Here is a 22,645-nt window from a genome sequence, read left to right as displayed (position 1 = left end):
TGTGTTGTTATCAGGGAGAATTCAACAAGAAGTAGCTTAACATGGTGCGATTGCTCTTGCTTCTGTGATTGCATTCCTGGTTCTGCCTGCGAAGGCTGGAATTCTGACGTTGATTTCTATTCATGGGCTGATGGCAAGAAACTTTATGTCGGAGACATATTAGGTAATTAATCCTAGCTAGCAATCTTGGACTTTAGATTTTTAACCATAATTCTTCAAAACTTGATCTTCTGCAGGTTGCTTTACAAGAGATGATTATCTTTTATTTATTTATTTTTTTGTATGTCAGTGAGTCAAATATACACTTCCAGAACTCAATATTAGAGGAGAGGATCGTTTCTGCTCCTGATCCGAAAGGAAGAGTGAGTGAATAATCTTCAAATTGAAATAAAGGTAGGCTCTCCAACAACAGCACTACAAAGAAAATACACTGCAGGAATTTTCTTTTTGTTGTTTGTGTTTTTCTATTTCGCTTCTGAAGTAATTTGAACTTGGGTGATTGAGTGAAGAGTAATACCACATTTCACACATTTATCAAACCCATGTTAATTGGTTGGCATAACATGTTTTAAATTATTAATATACATTTTATACCCATCTCAACTAGCTAACATGACGTGTTTAATTGATTTTTTACACCAGTCACTTCCAAAAAAGAAAAAAGAAAAAAAAGAAAAAGAAAAAGAAAAAGAAAGCCATTAATTCAAACAATATTCACTCAAGAGTAATTATACTATTCTCGCTCATTTATCACATCGACTAATGAATGCAAGAAACGGAAAATTAATCTAGTCAACAAATAAGACAAGAAATTAACCAGTTTAGTTTACTCCAAAGTACTTGTATAATTTAAATTTTTGCTGTTATTTTCACCAGTTTTCAACTATGCTAAGGATGAGCACAATGTCATCGTAGTCAATGCTACTGGGTATGATAAGTGCCTTGCCTCTCCAAACATGGGAGCCTTCGACAGTGGCAATGACAAGATAACCTTGACAACTCCGGGGAACAAATATTACATATGTCAATGGCATGGCGATTACGCAGACCAAAAGCTGATGATCATTGATCAGTGTCTTGACGAAGAGGATGTCGGCCGGCACACCCGAATCTTCACCTGCATTACCGCCATCCTAAGCAAAACCTTATCAGAAACCTTGGTGGAGATTGCGACTTCCTTACTAGTTTGCATGCGTTGGAATGCAAGTGTGCGTATGAATTTCACGCCAATAAATAAGATAAATGTTATTTACTACACTTCCGTCCCACTAGACAGATGTGGTAGTACCCATAAGTTTTTGGATTTTTTTTTTCTCTTTTCTTTTTAATAAGGGATAAAATGGACACTGTCACATCAACTCAGTAAGATAAGATGGATGGAGGTATAATATGTAGTATTACTATATAAATAATGAGTAATGCTATATACTACATTTTTATCTCACAAATATCTCACAGTGTTGACGTGAAAGTTTTAACTAACGTCTTTATTAAAATATATATATATATATTCAAGGGTTAATTGAGACTGCCATATCAACATTATAAAATATTGAGATAATCCTACAAAACAGAAAAATGATAGCTTTATTAAATTGACATGCTTTTAAAATGCATGTAATCCTCACACCATTTTTAATTTTACGTGCATTTTAGACACGTCAGTTTAATTCTTCAAACTCAATTTAAATGAAAAATCATTTTCAGTTATTTATTTTTATTTTTTTCGTCCCTGATGTTAATAAAAAAAGGACCTACTTTACCTTTAAATAGGTTGGTGTTTCTCCTAAAATCAGAGGTAATAAAGGTGCTATTAACGCTAGTTGCTTGTAAATATCCTCTTTAACGTTAGTTGCTAGTAATCATGTCTTCGGTTTTCACAGGGAGAAAGATTAATTCCTTGCAAATTAATGATTAAATTCATAATTCCTTATCAGCTTACACCGATGAGTGATTCTCCAGGGTATCGGGTACTTTAAAAGGATTATAACAAGAACAAGAAACATGCAGAGCATAACACATGATTAGCGACAGAACATGTCAAAGCATCAGTACACATCTCATTAAGATTTCGATGCAGGCCATGTATTACAAATTTACAACACAAATGAAACTCAGAGGTAGTTTATAAATTACAGATCAATGCTTATTATGTTAACATATGAGAATGAAAATTACGATTTTTCAGCTTTTCCAGAGGAGCTATAGCGGTAGGATGCATAAACTCCAACCCCAAGTGCCACAATCACAAGAACTGCTGCTCCAACATTTATCAGACTCTGCTTTTCTTCTTTATTCAGCTTCTTGTTTGCTAGATTCTTCATTTTCTCCGTTATTCCTGTTTCTGCAGATCCCTTTTTCTTCTCCTTTCCCTTCTCTAAAATATTCTTTATGATAGCCTTTTCTGCCATTACAGACTCTGCAATTTTCTCTACAGTTTGCTTTCCCTTGGCCATATTCCTTTCCACAACTTTCTCAAATTCATTTGTTTCTTTATCCTTCCCATTTCCCTTAACCAATGTATCCTTCTTTTCGATGGACTTTTGATCAATGTCATTTTGCTTTTGTCTATCTGTTGTTGTTGAAGCAGCTTTTGGAGGAGTTGGATCTTGACCCTTTTGTGCTTGAGGGCTCCAAGCAACCCTTTGTCTTTCATCTATGGAAGTTGAAGTTGATGGAATGTCTCCCGCACCCTTTTGCACATGTCAAAGTATTTGATTAATTTTTTTTTTTTTTTTTTTTTTTTTTTTTTTTTTTTTCGTTTAAGTTTTTGAGATAAATGGTAATTTAACAATACCTTTAGCTCGGTAAAAGCTTTCGCAAGGCTTTGAGACTGGGCTATCTTCTCATCCCTTTGTTTTTCAACCCCGGAAGTTGAAGTAGGCTTTTGAGGGTTTGGCTCCGCCGCAAACTTCGGAGGGCTCGGAACTTTTTGAGTTGTTGTCACAGAAGTAGGCTTGCGAAAAATTTCCTCTAAATCCTGTTAAAATATTAATTAAATGATTAAATTTACTATTTCATGAAAAAAACGTTAAAGTATTAATTAAATAATTAAATTTACCTTTTGAAGCTTTGGCTCCGCAACAGGCTTCGGAGGACTTGGAGCTCTTTGGGGCTCTGTTTTAGCTGAAGTAGGCTTAGGAGGAGGAATCTCCTCTGCAACTTCTTGACGCTTTGGCTGATCTGCTCCAGAATTTGGAGTGCTTGTAGGGTTTTGGATTGTTTTAGCTACTTCAGCTGGACGAATGCCCTTCTTGGGCATGGTGATTGTGAGACTTCCCTGATGAAACCTGGCTTCAATTTTATCAACGTCACAATTTTCTGGAACTGGAAAAGCTTGGTTGAAACGGCTCCATCTATTATTGTCTGCAAGTGGTCGCTCTCCATTAACTCTTAAGATACGAGGGGTTTGCACAAATGTGATTTGTACTCTCTCCTTCACAAACCCTGAAAAGGCAAAAGAGTTAATTCATTCAAAATACCAATTAAGTTTATATATAAAATTGATAGCCATTCGATTAGAGCGAGTTTGACAATGTGATTTTGTAGATCAAAAGTACAATTTTAAATCAAATTATAAAAAAATGAATCATTTGGGAGTGCCTTTTTTTAAAAATTATGATTTGAAAAATGTAGAAAAATTTACGTTTTTAAATTTCAGACACGATTTTAAAGGTTAAACTGCAATTTACCAGACATTTAACTGTGTTTTTAAAAATCGAGTTTTCAAATTACACGTTTTGAAATCGCTATTTTTAAAATCGTACTTTTTTAAGTTGTAAACCTAAACAAAACAAGTGCAATTTTAAAAATAGCGATTTCAAAACATGTAATAAGTATATAAGTCTATATATATATATATATATATATAAACAAAGTTTTTTTTTTTTTTTTTTTTTTTTTTTTTTTTTTTTTTTTTTTTTATCAAACTGAGTTGAATAAAGTTTTTTTCGACCCAATCTATTAAATTGACATGTGACAAAATGTATGAAAGACTCGCATGCATTTTGAACACGCACACATCAATTTACTAGACCCGATTGGAAGAAATAGAAGAGTCTTAATTAATTTGAAACTTACCTAAATAAATATATTCATGGAAGAAAAAAAGAAAAACACACCTGGAAGATGAATAACTATAACAGTAGCTGCTGCTTCTTCCTTCCGCTCTGACTTTGGCTCGAAATCCTCATGTGTAGAAAGGGCAGATTGTCGTGGAAGGGTAGCAGTAACTCCTCCAGATCTTTGCCTCATAGCCATTTCTCTTGCTTTGTTTTTCTTTATTTGCAGACAAAATATGATGCTTTAATTTGGATGAAAAAGATGATGGTTTTGTGGACCTTTTTATACATGTGACACTTTTAAGATCAAATGTTGTCTTTGTGTTTGAGTTTTCTTATGAATGAGACTATTCCTTTTTGGTTGCGTTGGTTTTGTTATGATTTATGTGGGCTTCTCAGGCTATTTATTCCTTTTTGGTTGCTTTGGGGGTACTTGTGATGTTTTATGGGCTTCAAATTGTCTCCAAATCATGGTATAACTTCTTCTACAAATAAAGGCAAGAGAGTTCCTTGTTTACCCAGCAAAATAGTTCCTTGTTTGGTCTCTACACTTTTTCAAGGCGTGCATCACTAGGCTGTAATCTATGCTTCTAATTTCCCTTTTTCAAATCTTTTAGATCCAGTTTACTCTATGGATTTTTCATATCTTAGGATTATTGTATCTCTTGTACGCTCTTCATGTTTGAGGCTTTATTTATTTATTTTTTCTTTTCAATAAATTATTATTCTGCAAAAATACTTCAATTATCAAAATTAGAAACTCTAGAATTTTGGGACAATTTTAATCTCAAGTCATTGTAAGCCCCTCTCTTTACTCTAATTTGGGTGCTTCTCTAACCGGAATATCCAATATCAGCCCAAACAATAGCATTCAAATTAATCCTTACAATTCTAACTTTTCTAAAGAATGTTCCTTTTACCTATCAAAAAACAAAAACTTTTCTAATCATGTGACTAAAGGTGCTTCTCTAACCGGAATATATCATCCTTACAATTCTAATTTTTTTTTAAATGGTCATTATTATGAAGAAAAATACAATTTTTATTTTTTTAAAAAATACCAAATAAAAGAAGGACTAAAATAAAAATTATTGCTTCAGAAATTTTTTTTAATTTTTAATTTTGTTATTTTTTAAATTAAAAAATAAGGAAAAATTTTCTGAAGCAAAATACAGTTTTTATTTTTAAAAAAATACCAAAAAAAAAAGAATAACCAAAATAAAAATTATTGCTTCAAATTTTTTTTTATTTTTAATTTTGTTATTTTTTAAATTAAAAAATAAGATAAAAATTGGCCAAAAGTTGAGCAAAATAGTTCTGCTTTTAGCATTTTCCATGACGTAATAATATTCAATTATTCAACTCATCCACGTGGTTAAAAGTGGTACACACAGCCAAGAAGGTATGTATGATTAACCCGATCCAAGTGGAATCATCCACAACTTTCTTATCCGGAATTCCAATTTGAGTAGTTTCAAATCACCATCCACAGTTCGGGTGTGTAATATGAACCAATACTTTTTAGTTATTTACATTAGAATATAAATTAAATAATTAAAATATAAACGTTATTTAAAAGAGAAATGAAAGAAACATAACTTTTTGACACAACTTTAACCCAACTTTTCTCTTATTCCTTTATTCCTTTAGTAAAAGTCTCTTATTCCTTTAGTTGGCTTGAAGAACATTTCTTTGTTTGCTTTCATTGTCTTTTTCAAGTCAATTAAGTCATTTAATTTTCTGATCTAGAAAGGAATGACAAGGACTTTTGACAAGTCCCAAAACATGCCGAATAAGAGACTTTTATGCATTTCAATCTACATTTCTTTCCCAAAGAATATTCGGGCGGCTTGAAGAACATAAGCAGATGGTAGGCATGCATTATTACTTTTCAGACTCAAACTGGTTGACCATAAAATCGTGCACTGCTTCTTGTTTTGTTGTTTCAATAAAAAATGTGACAGAGGATTTGATTTTTCTTTGCCAGTTTTTTCTGAGCAGTTTCACCACTATATTGTCAGAATATATTAGGGAATTTGATTCTAATTAATTGTAATTTTTCGTAATTAGATTTGATGATAACTAAATCTAATTGATTCGATTGTAATTAGATTTGACAATAATCAAATTAGATTATCTACCCCCAATTCTTTTATAAATATGAGTCTTTTGTATTGTAACAATATCAAGGAATAAGAATAAAATGTAGCTACTTAAAAAAAAAAAAAAAAAAAAAAAATGTAGCCATTTGGTCTTTTATTTGGTGAACGTAAATCTTAGACCGAGTCACGTAAATTATTGTTTCTTATTTTCTTTATTCCGCTTTGTCTTTAATTTCGTTTACAATTATCTTTTCTTTCATATGTGACATTAAACTAAAATTACAAAAAGGGTGGGTGATACAGCCTACCAAACACCTCAAAAACAGTAAATAAAGTGGAAGAGGATCTTCTTCAGTTCATTTTGGACTGGAGAATATTTAATTAATGGTTATGATCTCTTCCATAAATAGGACATTTATCTCATTAATAAAAAAAAATTAAATATTATATATTTTTAAAAAATAATTATAAAAAATTAAGAGGTGACTGGCCACCCATTGAAGGTGGCTGGGCCACCCGACTTGGGGCTGAGGGTGGCCGAAGGCCATATCTAAAAAAAAAAAAATTGTTTTGGCCCTTGGGGTGGCCGGACCACCCCCAAGGGCCATAGGGTGGTCCAGCCACCCCTGGCTGGCCATTGGGGTGGCTTCCCAGCTTAAATGGGGTGGTCCGGCCACCCCTTATGGCCGTATTCGCCGACAATTTATAGTTGTATATCAGTCATACAATAATCTACTATTTTTTTTAAAAAAGTGTTGATGAACCAATTTTAGTCTTGTAAGAAGGTTGGGACTATCCTCAATCAGTCCAATTTCCTATTCCATTCAGTCCATTTTCTTCATTCATCATTTCAATTCTGTCAACCAGATTACCATTTTCATTCATTCACTTCAATCCTATAACTCAGATTTCCAAATTCCATTAATATATTCGTCAAATACATTCCCAAATTAGAAATAAAATTCAGTAGTATTACAGTAACGAATCTATCTAAGACCTCAAGCTGTGAACAACTTCTGTGAACTAACAGATGTACTAAAGGTGCCCATTCATCAAACAACATTACTTTCTATATATATATATATATATATAAAAACTAAAAAACATATGGAATGAGGGCCTTGACATCCTCACTGAAATCTGCAAATTTTGAGAGGTACCATCTCCTAGAAAACATATGGAATGAGGGCCTTGACATCCTCACTGAAATCTTCAAATTTTGAGAGGTACCATCTCCTAGTCGCATAACTCCTTCCCATCAGGTAAAAGATAGTGCCCAGAGTGGAAGAGAATGCATAGGACGTTTGAGAGATAAATGAGATCCCTAAGAAACCTATAATTTCAAAAAGATAATGTGGGCAAATCACATAGTCAAATAAACCACCCTTGGGAATCTTATATTCTCTCTCACCCTCTCCCCTTAGTTTGGAGAGGAGGTAATGGTGGTAGAAGTTGCCACTGATTCCAATAAGAAACAGCAAGATTCCAGGATACTTCAAATCAACTGGTGGCTCTGAGATCCCTTGTGTTAGGTGTTGGGCATAGATCATGGTTGCAGTTGACAAGAAGTAACCAAGAGAGATAACAATTGCAGAATCAAGAATCATCCCCCCGCTGTATTTGTGAACAAATAGCACCTATAAAACATGGTAACACAAAGGAAACTTTAGTAAAAAAAGCACTAATTGGCTGTTATAATCCAAACAAATTAAGTCAATAAGAATTTAACATGGTTCGATTAGAGTAGCTATATGGGCAGCAATGTTTTTTTTTTTTTTGGTCTTCAGCACCCCTCTCTCTCTCTCTCAAACATCAAGCTAATTTTGAGTACAATGTAAAAAATTAACTATTGACACATACACTGTTTGTAGGCAAAAAATACCAGGAGAAAATCGAATTCACAATCAAAGAAAATTTGTTGGAAGACATCAAAAATCTGTTCTGAGTCAGTGTCACATCAACTAAAGCACTAATCTAATCAGTAGCGGAACCACATATAGGCTAGAGTTGGCCACGGCCCCACAAGAAATATTTAAAAAAAAAATTTGAGCAATAGTCCAGCCATTAAACACTGGTCCAGCTACATAGGGCCCCCACAAAGAATTTTTTTTTTTTTTTTAAATAGAAAATTTGAGCACTTGTCCATCTATTGAGCACACGATCAGCTACATAGGCCCCTCCAAGTATTAAAAAACAAAAAAAAAAATTATTGCTGGTCTGCTCCATCCGGACCATCCTCTATGGCCCCACAAGTTATTAAAAAAAAAAAAAAATTGTTTCTTTTTCCTCTTTCTCACGCACTGGCCTATTAGTTCTCTCCCTTTTTGTATTTTTGTCTTTTTGATATAGTGCGGATATGTTATATTTTTAATATATCAATTTGAGCATATATTTATGAACTTTTATAGATATTTTTTTTGTGATTCATATATGGTGTGAATTACTAAATTTTCAGTGTGAAAAAAATTTTTTGGATGCAAAAAAAAAAAAAAAAAATCGTGTAGGATACGAAATTTTTTTTTTACGGCCCTGAATTCTGAAACGTCTTGCTCCGCCACAGAATCTAATAATACAATCAAGTAAACCACATTGTTGAGAATCAAATCTGCAGTAAATTAGAGTTCATATGTAATTTTACCTCAAAGACCCTCTTGAAGAAATGAAGGGTTAGAGCTGCATCGAGCAATAGAAATCGGACATCCTGATGCTGGAAAAGAACAAAGGATGCGAGACCAGCAAGAAATGCGGGAGTATAAAGAATGAGCATGCCTGTTCTGCCAGAAACTTTAATTTGCTTTCTTCCATTGTTTGGAGAATTTACATTCCAAAACTTGGAATACTGCAAGTGCTCTCCTTTTACTTCGGAGAACCCAGTAACAGCTAAGGATGTTAAGCTAAACACTGACATCCCTGTGATGAACAGAGAAAGGGGTGGTGGGAAGATAAATCTCAGCAAGAAGGAAGCCGCCATGGTTAAGAAAACTTTGCTCTCTCTCTCTCCAGATAGATACAAGTGTTCAACACTTCTTGTTTTTTTTTTTTTTTTTTTTTTTGAGCAAAGTGTTCAACACTTCTACACAAAGGTAGAAGAGATGACTATTAAATAAGATTTGACGTTGGGTCTTCTACACAAGGTAGAAGAGATGACTATTAAATAAGAGTTGACGTTGGGTCTTCTACTCAAAGGTAGAAGAGATGACTATTAAATAAGATTTGACGTTGGGTCTTCTACACAAAGGTAGAAGAGATGACTATTAAATAAGAGTTGACGTCGGGTCTTCTACTCAAAGGTAGAAGAGATGACTATTAAATTTGACGTTGGGTCTTCTACACAAAGGTAGAAGAGATGACTATTAAATAAGATTTGACGTTGGGTCTTCTACACAAAGGTGGAAGAGATGACTATTAAATAAGATTTGACGTTGGGTCCACATAGACCACATGCAATGAATTTAATTATTCTACTGGCCAACATGTGTTTATCGATTTATACTGGGTAAAGATATTGAGCACGGCCGGCGTGCTTCAACAGTGAAGCACGCCGACCGTGATTTTTTTATTTTTTTATTATTTTATTGAGTCGTGATACAACTTACGCCGGCGTGCTTCAACAGTGAAGCACGCCAGGCTAAAATTTTTTTTTTTTTTTTTTTCAAAAAAATTAAAATAATAAAATAATATATAAAAAAAAAATCACGGCCGGCGTGCTTCACTGTTGAAGCACGCCGGTCGTGCTCAATATCTTTACCCTATTTTATTATTTTAATTTTTTTTAAAAAAAAGAAAAAAAAAAATTTTAGCCTGGCGTGCTTCACTGTTGAAGCATGCCAGGCGTGCTCTGAATCATGACTCATTTATACATGCTTTGAGATGTTTATATATTTTTTTTTCTCTATGGAATTCATATATGAATTTAACTTTGGTCCAGTTGATCCTTAAAACCACCTCTTTACAGCCCCAATCAGCAACTGCCACATAAGCACAAGCACAACAAGTGCACAAAATTAAACTACACCCCAATTCACTGGATGAAGACAAGAGAATGAAGATAAGAGACCCAGAGGCCAGCGCAGGCAGTGGGTCTGACCCACGGCTGGCCAGACCAGCCACCCACGGCCAGCGCCGTGGGTCTGGCTCGGTCACCCTCTCCGGCGCAAGCAACGTATTTTTCGACAGCCCAGTCCGATCCACAACAGCCAGCTGGCGTCCTTTCTCCGGCCATCCTTAATGTAGCGCCCTAAATTTAAAAATCCTCATTTGAAGATATTAATTTGAAGATAATATTACTTTAATATTTATATTAAGTAATGAGATTTGTTCTTGAAGAATTTATGAATTATATGAGTATTATAAGAATAAATTTTTATTTGAGATCATTACATCCTAAGGTTTAGAATAGCTTGCTAATTTAGTTGGTGACTTTAAGAGATATGATGGTATAATAATACATATTATATATTTGAAAAAAAGTTAGCTTTGAGAAATAGTTGATTTGGTGTTAGCAAACAAAAAAGGGTGTGAGAATGGTTAGATGAGATTAGATATAACTTAAACAATCAATTATTACAAGGCCCTGCCCTTAAAATTTGGTAACAAAGCCGAATAAGATGAAGGCCTCATGTCATTTTTGCGTGATTTCAACTGAATTTTTGCAAGTTCGACAATGATCAAACAGCCAATTAAGTTGATGATCTACGGCATCCATCCAATTTCAAGATTGAATTATATGAAGATAGAGGTGATTCCGTCCCCCAATAGGATATCGCAAAAAGCCTAATAGTACTAACTTTGAAAGTTCGACGAATATTCATGATTGATTGATTCTATAATATTGACAAATGCGCACTCTTTTGATGCTGTAGCAGGCAGAGTTTCTAAGTCCTTGTTCAGAACTTTGACCATGTCCTAACTTCCTAATTATAATCTAATTTTTTGTTTTGTTCTTTGTTTGCTTTCATTGTCTTTTTCAAGTCAATTAAGTCATTTAATTTCTGATCTAGAAACGAATGATAAGGACTTTTGAAAAGTCCCGAAACATGCCGAATAAGAGACTCTTATGCATTTCAATCTACATTTATTTCCCAAAGAATATTCAGGCGGCTTGAAGAACATAAGCAGATGTTAGGTATGCATTATTACTTTCAGACTCAAACTGGTTGACCATAAAATCGTGCACTGCTTCTTGTTTTATTGTTTCAATAAAAAATGTGAAAGAGGATTTGATTTTTCTTTGCCAGTTTTTTCTGAGCAGTTTCACCATTATATTGTAAGAATATATTAGGGAATTTGATTCTAATTAGTTGTAATTTTTCGTAATCAGATTTGATGATAACTAAATCTAATTGATTCGATTGTAATTAGATTTGACAATAATCAAATTAGATTATCTACCCCTAATTCTTTTATAAATATGAGTCTTTTGTATTGTAACAATATCAAGGAATAAGAATAAAATGTAGCAACTTAAAAAAAAAAAAAATGTAGCCATTTGGTCTTTTATTTGGTGAACGTAAATCTTAGACCGAGCCACGTAAATTATTGTTTCTTATTTTCTTTATTCCGCTTTGTCTTTAATTTCGTTTACAATTATCTTTTCTTTCATATGTGACATTAAACTAAAATTACAAAAAGGGTGGGTGATACACCCTAACAAACACCTCAAAAACAGTAAATAAAGTGGAAGAGGATCATTTTCAGTCCATTATGGACTGGAGAATATCCAGTTAATGGTTAAGATCTCTTCCATAAATAAGACATCTATTTCATTAATAAAAAAAATAAAATATTATATATTTTTAAAAAATAATTATAAAAAATTAAGGGGTGGCTGGCCACCCAAAGGCCAGATCTAAAATAAAAAATTAAAAAAATAAAAATTTGTTTTGGCCCTTGGGAGTGGTTGGACCACCTCCAAGGGTCATGGGGTGGTCTGGCCACCCTTGGTCGGCCATTGGGGTGACTCTCAAGCCACCCCCTACTTAAATGGGGTGGTTCGGCCACCCTTTATGGCCAAGATGGGGTGACCAGCTACCCCTTATTTTTTTATTAATTTGTTTATTATTTTTTTAATCTGAAATATTATTTTTTTATTATTTTTTTGTAGTGGGACATATGTCCTATTTGTAGCTGTAAGATTTCTAAGAAGAAATCTCAGCCATGAACTGGAGAGGATCCTATTCCTTCTGGCTCACTGCCCACTGACTTTTCTTATTTAATGGTTAATATGACTAAGCCTAGGATTAATATAATAAACCTAAAGATAAAGTAAATCATGAAGCCATGTGGGTGGGGGGATCTCTGCCACGTGTCCCCTTACGCCGGTGTTTAGGCTTGTGCTTAAGCCGGAGCAATATATTAATATTTATTTGATGGTCCCTTATACTTTCTTGTCGGTTCTCTTTACAGTTGTCACCTTTAAGGCTGGCAAAACGGGTAAATGGGTAGACACGATTATGACCCTTAAAGACTCGTGACACGATTAACCTATACATGAACACAACCCGTTTAGCTAAACGGGTCAACCGGTTTGACACGATTATAACACAAAAAATAGTTGGGTAACCCGATACGACCCGTTTAAAATAACCGGGTCATATCGGGTAGACCCGACATGACCCGTGTTCTTAGTAAGTAACCCGACACAACCCATTTAAGAAACCCAAAATGAAAAATAGAAAAAATTATGTAATAATAATTTGTTAACAAATTAAAAATATTCACAAAGATTAGCAATTTTCAACTCTATACATATTAGATTGTCCATTTCCATTAGGGGCGATCATGCGGTTACGGGTACTGCCTAGGTGGTTAGTAAATATTATTAACCGCATTCGCTAACCGTTAGGCAGTTAACCACCCGGTTAGCGGTTAATTAAATGGTTAGCGGTTAAGCAGTTTCTTAAAAAAAAAAAAATTAAAAGATTTGTAATGAGCATTCTTTGGTTAGACCAAGATTAGCTTATGTAAATATTTTTTAAAAATTTAAATTTAAAATAAAATAGCTTAAGAAGCTAGCTTATATTGCTAGCACCTAGCCGAGAGCTTGTGCTTACTCAATGTTGGAGCACTACATCTCTTAGGTTTCATGAAGGCATAAGGCACTGCTGATTGTGGCACTTTTACAAAGCAAAAGAAAAACACGTATTGGCACTATTCCTTTTTTAGTCATCTACTGTATCAATTTCCGGCAAACATTCCAAGAGCTAAAACACCACACATGCTATGAAACCTATAAAAAGCAACCACACATGTTATGAAAGGAATCTGCACCACATGTACATGCTATGAAACCTTCGTAAGATTATAATTATTTACTTAATATTATAATCATTTTAAAGTAATTATTTCGTAGCGGGGAAATAAAAAAAGAGAAATTATATATAAACTCCTTAGATCAACGCACTTTTTTTTTAAAAAACTCCCTGAGTTTTTTTTTTTTGTTGGGAAATTTAGTCCTTGGGTAACTCGAAACTACTAGAAACTCCTTGCCGTCAATTTTTGTTAACTGCCGTTAGTCCACTCAAAACTCTCCATTTTATCTAATTAAAATATTTATTTTTTATTAATTTAATTTAAAAAATTAAATCTTAAAAAAAAAAAAAAAAATTGAAGTGCCACCTCTGGCCACCCCCAAGTGGTTTGGGGTGGCCTGCGGGGAGTTTTGAGTGGACTAACGGCAGTTAACAAAAATTGACGATAGTGAGTTTTTTAGTAGTTTTGAGTTACCCAGGGACTAAATTTCTCAAAAAAAAAAAAACACAGAGAGTTTTTTAAAAAAAACACATTGACCTAAAGAGTTTATATATAACTTCCAAAAAAAAAAAAAAAAAAAAAGAAGCATCATGAGTATATTTGAATACAAAGACTGTTTTTAAAGTCATTTTTGGACTATTTTTTATGGTCTAGGACCAAACTTTAGACTGTTTTTTTTTTTTTTTAATAATTGGCCTATCACATGACGAAGTGGACTGATTTTGCATTTATCCTTTATAATTATGCCAAAAAGTTAAAAAAAAAAAAAGAAAAAAAAAAAAAAAGACACAGATAAAGATAACTCTATTTTTGTATTAAAATATAGAGATAAATGCAAAATCAGTCCTTGTGGTTAGCCTAAAATACAAATCGCTCCCCGTGGTATCAAAATGAATTTAAATGTCTTTAGAGTATGCCAAAAAAACAATTTAGTCACTGAAGTCAAATTCTGTTAAAAAACAATTTAGTCTCTAAAGTCAAATTCAGTTAAAACATTTAACGAATTCCGTTAAGTGACATATCAGCCAATAAAATGATGAGACACGTCGGTCTTAATAAAAAAATATAAGTATATAAACTTAAAAAAAAAAAAAAAAATTAAAAAAAATTAAAAAACAAAAAAAGAAAGGGCTGGGCTGAACCACCTCCGGCGCAGATCCTCCTAGTCAACTGGATATCCTTTGGCAGGATGTTAACCCGCTTGGCATGGATGGCAAGCGGGTTACCATCCTAAAGAGCCAAGACAATATGGCATATGGTGTCCTCAAACAGACCTACCTGAAGATCGAGCCAAGACAACATGGCTCTGGAAACGCAGATCAGTCTGCAATCAAAATGTCCCACACAACAAATCATTACCCAAAAAAGATTTAACCAAACCCATCTACATAACAACGCAAAAAAGAGAAAATATCACCTTGAAGTCCTGGGCAATTTCATGAACAAGCCTTTGGAAAAGAAGCTTCCTCTTCAGGAGCTCGATACTCTTCTGATACTTACGGATTTCACTACATAACATTGAACGAAAATCACGTGTTAGACTAGACAAAAGCAATCTTATACCCATAACACAAATTCACTAAATAAGAGCAAAGAAGGGGGAAAACCGACTCACCGAAGAGCAACAGTACCAGGGCGGTAACAATGGGGGTTCTTGACACCACGGATGGTGGGAGCAGACATACGGGCAGCACTTTTTTTTTTTTAAAAAAAAAAAATTAATTTTTAGTTTTTTTTTTTTAGTTTTATATATTTATATTTTTAATATGTTTATACTTTTTTTACTAAGAGTGACACGTGTCGTCATTTTATTGGCGCTGACGTGTCATTTAACGGAATTCGTTAAATGTTTTAACAGAATTTGACTTCAGGAACTAAATTATTTTTTTGGCATACCCTAAGGATCTTTAAATTCATTTTGATACCATAAGAAGCGATTTGTAATTTAGGCTAACAACAGAGACTGATCTTGCATTTATCCCTAAAATATATTATAGGATTTGATTTTCCTATAATCAAATATGATGGTAGTCAAATATAAAATATTATTGGTATTAGATTTGACAATTACCATACTTATATCCCAATTCTCCAATAAATAGAACTCTTACGTACTCTAAAAGAGAAGTGCTAGGGAACCAAACAAATGAATTAAGAAAATTTTTCAAAAAGACGTGGCAAGGGTTTTTAAATTAAAAAAAAATGCAATTCTCTCTCCCTTGTCTGCCACATCAGTTAAAAAATTTTTCTGGGTTCATTTGTTTGGCTTCCTAACACTGCACCTCTAAAAATATCCATTTGAGTAAGAGTGCACAATGTATTATCCTTATCGGATCCATAAAAACAGCATGTATGCTATAGTAAAAACAATGGTTAAGATTAAATTTCTCAAAATCTCTCTTTATTTTCTCTCTCCTATTAAAAGCTTCTAAAAGTAAGTCAACTTTGAAATTCAAACTTAACCATTACTTTTACTACAACATAACAACATGTAAGCCGGATCCTTATCCTTAAGGCTTTATCCTAACGTAGATAAGGTCTGAACTACATAAAATACAATTTGGTATTCACATAAATTGTTTCAATTTATAAGTTTTTGTTTCTTTTAATGAGAAATGCTATAAGTTTTTTTAGAGTCCTTTAAAAGTCATCCTAAATGTAATGTGGCTTTTAATATCACCAATAGATCAAAAGTTAATAAATCACATATCAAATTCAACGGTGATTTTAAAAGCCACATCACATTCGGGATGATTCTAGGAAGACTCTAAAAAGACTTATAATATTACTCTCTTTTAATTAGTAGAGAGATATTGGAGGTCCAATTACAACACGTTTGAAACTATAAGATGGATATTGATGTAATTGAAGTTTCACATCTAATTTGAAATCATATCAAGCTTTAAATTTTATTTTATAATTATATGAAATCATTTAATTAAATAAGAGAGAGAGACAAAAAATTAAAAATTTTAACAAACCAAGCCATATAGATTAACACAAATTATTATTATTATCATTTGAGGTGAACACAAATTATTTGATGATGATGAGATATAAAAATCTCTTTCTTGCTGTCATTATCTCATTAAGGTATCTTTCTCTCCCCTTAACCCTAGAATGCTTTATAAAGTCGTGCATGGATTATTTAATGAAAAAATAAATTGAAAAAAAAAAAAAAAAACAAAACAAAACAAAAGGCAACTATTACCTTTCTGCAAAAGCTAGCCCTATCTACTTAATGACCAAAACAATTACCACGTGGGATTTTAAAGTTCCATTTTTCATTGGTCAGGAGACAGTTATGATATTATCTATTGATATCAAACCTGAGGATGCTAGCTGTAACAAAATTCTTTTCAAATGATGTGGAAAACACTATTTTGGAAAGGAGTGGAAAATAAAGGAAAGAGAATGAGAATTTTTTAAGGAAAAAAAATGATTGCCAGATCATTTGAGAAGCATTTGGAGAAGAATTCTTTGGAATGTCTAGCATTATCCATCAAACAAATATACAACACCCTGCTATGTTCTAGGAGAAATCGAACATAAAAACATAAGACATAAGTACTAGTCCCACAATTGGCTTCTGTCTCCTAATTATAAGCTGTCCGGCTTTTCTTTTTTTTCTTTTTTTTTTTTTTTTTTTTTTTTAATTTAAAAAAAAAAAATCTTCTCAAGTCTATTTCAAGAAATAGGTTTCTATATATATATATATACCCCTGATTAAAACCTTCACAATAGCATTTTGCTGCAAGTTTTTGTACGTTCTTCCTTTGCTTTCTTTTCTGATCCTTTTTGTGATTTTTATTTCCCACATGCTTCTTGGGTTTTCACAGTTTAATCATTCTTTAGCTTTCCATACAAAGTAGAAACTGTTCCATCATCTTTCAACGACTTTTCTACATCCGATTCTTTTTTTTTTCTTGTTTCTTTTTCATGTTTGTTTTTCAAATTAGATATGAGTTTCCATTGCTGTTTTATGAAGCTTTTTTTTAATGGATTATATAAATATTCTATCTCGGGTTTATTTTTTAAAATATTAATTATGTGGGTCCTACAAATTTAATGGTTAACTTTTAAACTTCTGACAAGTTTTCGATTTCGTTGCATCTTTTAGGGTTCTTGGTTTTTTATTACTTTCGTTTGAGTTTTCCTTTTTCTACATTTACAGGATTTTAGTGGGACATAATGGGAAGAATATCAGTCTCCTTGTTGGGATTTTTGTTTTTAGCATTATGTTTGAGGGCATCCATGGCAGAAGGCACAGGATATGTGAAATACAAAGACCCAAAACAACGGCTTGGTGCTAGGATGAAGAATCTCATGAACCAAATGACTCTTGAAGAAAAGATTGGCCAGATGGTCCAAATTGAAAGGCTCAATGCCACTGCCGATGTCATGAAGAATTACTTTATTGGTATATATATACTAATATATATGCATATATAGTTTATAATGTTTTCTCTTTCTTTCACGAGTTTTGCAATGCTAATCTCGAATTATTAAAATTTGCAATGTCGATATTTTATGTTTCAGTCTCTTTTAATTTTATGGAAATTTTTTTTTATTTTTTTTTTAAAAATTTAATATGAATATCTTGAAAATGAAGAAGGCCTGAAACATGGAATACTGGCATTGCAAAACCCGTGGACATGATCTATTGTTGGTTGCATATGAATTTGCCTTAATTGTTTTAGAAAGGGTTTTGGAATAATTAAATTCAAAATTGGGCATTAATTATTTATAGGGAGTGTTTTAAGTGGTGGAGGGAGTGTGCCCGCTCCAAAGGCATCTCCACAGCAATGGGTTGATATGGTGAATGAATTTCAGAAAGGTTCTCTTGCCACCCGTCTTGGAATCCCTATGATATATGGAATTGATGCTGTTCATGGCCACAACAATGTTTACAAGGCAACCATTTTCCCACATAATGTGGGCCTTGGAGTCACCAGGCAAGTGAATATTTATTATTTTTTTATAATAATAAAAACGTTAATATTATGACTCAATCGAGCAAGCCTCGTTTATCGTCCATTTGATTTAACGATTTCAAAACATGTGGTCTGATTTAATGAAAACGCAATATTCATATAAGCTTAGTTTTTAAAACTGCATCATTTGCTTTGAAAGTTTTTTTACGTTTTCAAACTGCCATTATTTTAAATGCATTCTCAAACGGAACCATTAATTTTCATGATTTCGTTTAAAAACTTATGTTTGGCCTAGAAACCTACTAACATGCATTCTGTGTATATGTATTTTATTTCATTTCTTGTTGTGTATTTGATTTTATTATGTTATAACAGTTCTTGCCCTTTTAGACACATAAGATACACTGATTTTGCTTTTGCTATTGTTATACTCATAGCTATGTATCCTTTGTTAATTGAAATTCATAGTTAATTTTCTTTCTTTACCAGTATTTAGCCTTATTACAGCTGCATTGGTTTTTTGAATTTACCACGTGCCTGTTTTCTATTCCACAAGCAAACCGATAATTTTCATCGGTCTATCATTATCATTCTTTACTCTTTACGCTCTGCTATATATGTGTTAGAATATTAGTTTAAATGATAAGTATACATTTTTTATCAGTTTGATTGAATGTTTGGAATAAGCCATGGTTATGAGTTTGAATCCTAATTTTAGTTTAACCTTATATCAGTTAAATATTTCATGTGTTGGGTCTCACTTGTTTAAAGATGAAGGAAAATGTTAAATTATTAATTTAAATGATTTCTACCATTTTTTATAAGTTAAATTTTTGGAATAAGTGGTAATTTAACAATATTTATGTTTTCTGTGATCTACTAGGGATCCGAATCTTGTAAAAAGGATTGGTGCAGCAACTGCACTTGAAGTTCGAGCCACTGGAATCCCATACGCTTTCGCTCCATGTATTGCGGTAAATAAATATGTTTGTGAATAATGCAACTATTGAAGATGATTTGAACTAGAGCAAGTAATTTTTTACCCGACTCGTAAACTTAACACGAAGTACTTAACATAAAATTAGCGAGATAAGATTGAGGAATCTAATCCATTTATTTAAATAAATCAGGTTATGATTAACTCACTACAACTGAAATCCGACATCCAAACACAAATTGTCGTTACTTATTTCTCTTGCCTTTTGTAATAACATTCACTGTTGAATAATGCAGGTTTGCAGAGATCCAAGGTGGGGTCGGTGCTATGAGAGCTATAGCGAGGACCCCAAGATTGTTCGGATGATGACAGAGATCATCCCAGGTTTGCAAGGGGATATTCCTCCGACATTTAAAAAGGGAAAACCTTATATTGGTGGAAAGTAAGAATTGTCATTTATTTTCTTTACATAAATTTCATCTTTAGTTGTTTCAAGCAAAGTTACCTTAATTAAAAGTATTTATTCTATGCATTAATTAGATGATAAACTCCAAAACTCTTATACACAAATTGTAACACTCGAGTCTCATATTGAAAAGAAGAGTAATTCACATAGAGTCGGTAATTTGATAAGGACACTCATGGGAGTAATAAGTACCACATTGTAGTTTCTTAGAGTACTCACATCTGGCCATGGAGCAAAAAAAACCCCACATCCGGCTAGCCCTAGCTAAGAATTTCTTGAGCCGCTACAATGCTCAGCAAATTTGCTGGGCCCAGTATATATAATAATAAATAAATAAAATCTAGTCTTGTTCTCTCTCTTTTTGGGAAATGAGGAAGTAGATAAATAAATAATATTTTGAATTGAAAAGTGAAAGTTGATAGTTAAAATGCTAAGATATAGTTGCTTTGAAAAAGTTTATAGCTAAAAATAGAAAAATGTAATCTTTTAGCTAAACATTTGTTGAGCCAAATATGAATGCTTTCACAATATAAAAGTAAAATTGAGCTTTATAAGTGATTTTAGGAAAGCTACAATTGTAATTTGACTATTTCTTTTGAAGTAATAACTTAAATGTGGCTAGCATTTTCTCTATGTCAGTACAAATTGTATCAGAGTAATCTAGTAATACCATCACCATGTAGTACTAGAGCACTGCATAATGTGACCTTAACGATGACGTAAAAAATTTAAAAGAGAAAGATTATAACACTCCAATCCCATAATGAAAAGCTGAATAGCTTATATATATATATATATATATATATATATATATATATATAATTGAAAAATGTGGTCATATTTATGATGATTACATATATACAGGCAAAAGGTGGCAGGTTGCGCAAAGCATTATGTTGGTGATGGAGGAACGGTGAATGGCATAAATGAAAACAACACCATAGTTAGCCAGCATGGTCTGTACAGCATCCACATGCCTGCATACTATGACTCAATCATCAAGGGTGTTGCTACCGTTATGGCTTCCTACTCCAGTTTGAATGGACTCAAGATGCATGCTAACCGTCAGATGCTCACTGGCTTTCTCAAAGACACCCTCAAGTTCAAGGCATTTTCCTATTTATTTTATCTTTTCTGTTTTTTTTTTTTAAAAAAAAAAATTCATGGAAATCTTTTGTTCGGAAAACTTTACTTAACCTCCCAACGGCCCCCCTCCCCCCGACGTTTTGGCACTTTTACAATCATACTTTTGAAGTTTAAAAAGTTGTAATGTCGGGCTCCCGTGTTTCAAAATTTTGCATGTCACCCCTCCGTTAGGATTTTATGTTAAATTCTAACAAATAAGTATTATTGGCTTAACCTTTTTCAGGGTTTCGTCATCTCAGACTGGCAAGGAATTGATAGGATTACCTATCCAGAACATGCAAACTACACTTACTCTATTCAAACTTCAATTCTAGCTGGTGTTGACATGGTAAGTTCAAAACCTTAGCCAAAGATTTCTTTAAGGAATGTTCCCCAAAAATGTTTTCGGTGGAACTTTGTGCCTGCAAATACTCCTATACTATTACAAATCTTTCTGTAGTCTTGTAAAGAACTTCTAATCCTGAGTCTGCAAAATTAGGTGCACCCTTTTGAGAATTCCTTATTTGCTGATTGTTCAGAAGAATGCTTTTGCTTTGTTTGCATGTTATTAAAATATTGATTAAATGATTAAATTTATTATTTCTTATAAATTTTTGGAATAAGTGGTGATTTACGTGCTATGAAGTTGAGGGCAAGAAGAAGCTTAGAATCATTGAACAACTATTTGATGTCTTCTTCTCATATATACTTTCACTATATATCTTAAATTGTAGTATAACATCTAGAAAAGTAAAATTTCTTATAGGTGATGATATAGAAATCTGCCATAATGGATAGTTACTGATATCATTTTTTCATTGCTTAACCGAAAAGGTTGCTATGATTATCAAGAACTCATATTGTTGAGAGAGACTTTCATATGTTCTGCAGGTGATGGTTCCTTATGATTACCCTGAATTTATCAATGAACTGACCAATCTGGTTAAGAAGGAAGTCATTCCAATGAGCCGCATAAATGATGCAGTAAAGAGGATCTTGCGAGTCAAGTTTTCTTTGGGTCTCTTCGAGAACCCCCTGGCTGATTACAGTCTAGTTGATAAAGTTGGATGCAAGGTCAGATAAATTCTCAAGAGTTTTTTTTTTTTTTTTTTTAATAAAACTGAGAAAAGAAAAGGAATACATGGCTTGTTATTTGTAATGGTTAATGCCCCAGTTGATCAGATTCCCTCTTTTCATCAGGAGCATAGAGAACTGGCTAGGGAAGCTGTGAGGAAATCACTTGTGTTGTTGAAAAATGGCAAATCTGAATCTGCTGGGCCCCTGTTGCCACTGGCTAAGAAAGTGCCTAAGATTCTTGTTGCTGGGAGCCATGCAGACAACTTGGGCTATCAATGTGGTGGATGGACGATCGAATGGCAGGGACTCGGCGGCAACAACCTCACTGCCGGTACGTAACCCCTACCAATATGACTTAACACTATACTTAAGGGTCGCCTCCTTTGTGACTCAAACTTATGAAATAGTTTTTGCTTTGATACTAATTGTTAAAGGATTTAACCATTGATCAAAAAGTCTTACGATTATTGGATACTCATTTGGTAAACCCTCAACCCTTTTGATTGTAAGATAAACCATATGCATATGAAAAATGACATGAAAGAAATGGAAAACTAAATGTTAACAAGAAATATATATCCTAGGCTAGTCATTCATATTTGGAAACTGGCTGCCTACCTTAGAGAACAAAATGCTCACTTTAAATGCCATTAATTAAAAAGGAATGATATCCATGTTGTTTCATATTATCT

General features: G+C 33.0%; 2 protein-coding genes and 1 long non-coding RNA gene across 3 annotated transcripts; 1 reads left to right on the top strand and 2 right to left on the bottom strand.

Moving 5' to 3' along the window:
• The first annotated feature begins 20 nt into the window (after positions 1–20).
• On the top strand, positions 21–1,219 carry LOC132175081 (uncharacterized). Its single transcript, XR_009439388.2, has 3 exons — positions 21–163; positions 290–393; positions 877–1,219. It is a non-coding gene; the product is annotated as an uncharacterized LOC132175081 (long non-coding RNA).
• Positions 1,220–2,110: 891 nt separating this feature from the next.
• RTM2 (HSP20-like chaperones superfamily protein) lies at positions 2,111–4,340 on the bottom strand. The gene is made up of 4 exons (XM_059578493.2): positions 4,122–4,340; positions 3,062–3,447; positions 2,798–2,980; positions 2,111–2,693 (listed from the first exon to the last, which is right to left on the bottom strand). The coding sequence occupies exons 1-4, from the start codon at positions 4,258–4,260 to the stop codon at positions 2,175–2,177; spliced, it is 1,227 nt and encodes a 408-aa protein (XP_059434476.2). The 5' UTR covers positions 4,261–4,340; the 3' UTR covers positions 2,111–2,174.
• A 2,712-nt stretch (positions 4,341–7,052) lies between these two features.
• On the bottom strand, positions 7,053–9,411 carry LOC148587177 (uncharacterized). Its single transcript, XM_088513598.1, has 2 exons — positions 8,802–9,411; positions 7,053–7,800 (listed from the first exon to the last, which is right to left on the bottom strand). Exons 1-2 carry the CDS (start codon positions 9,132–9,134, stop codon positions 7,330–7,332), a joined length of 804 nt encoding a protein of 267 aa, XP_088369724.1. The 5' UTR covers positions 9,135–9,411; the 3' UTR covers positions 7,053–7,329.
• Between the last annotated feature and the right edge of the window lie 13,234 nt (positions 9,412–22,645).

Source organism: Corylus avellana, chromosome 2 (genome assembly GCF_965113065.1).
Source record: "Corylus avellana chromosome 2, dhCorAvel1.hap1.2, whole genome shotgun sequence".
NCBI lineage: Eukaryota > Viridiplantae > Streptophyta > Magnoliopsida > Fagales > Betulaceae > Corylus > Corylus avellana.
Note: the sequence above shows the minus strand (reverse complement) of the source record. Positions and strands in the feature narration are given on the sequence as shown.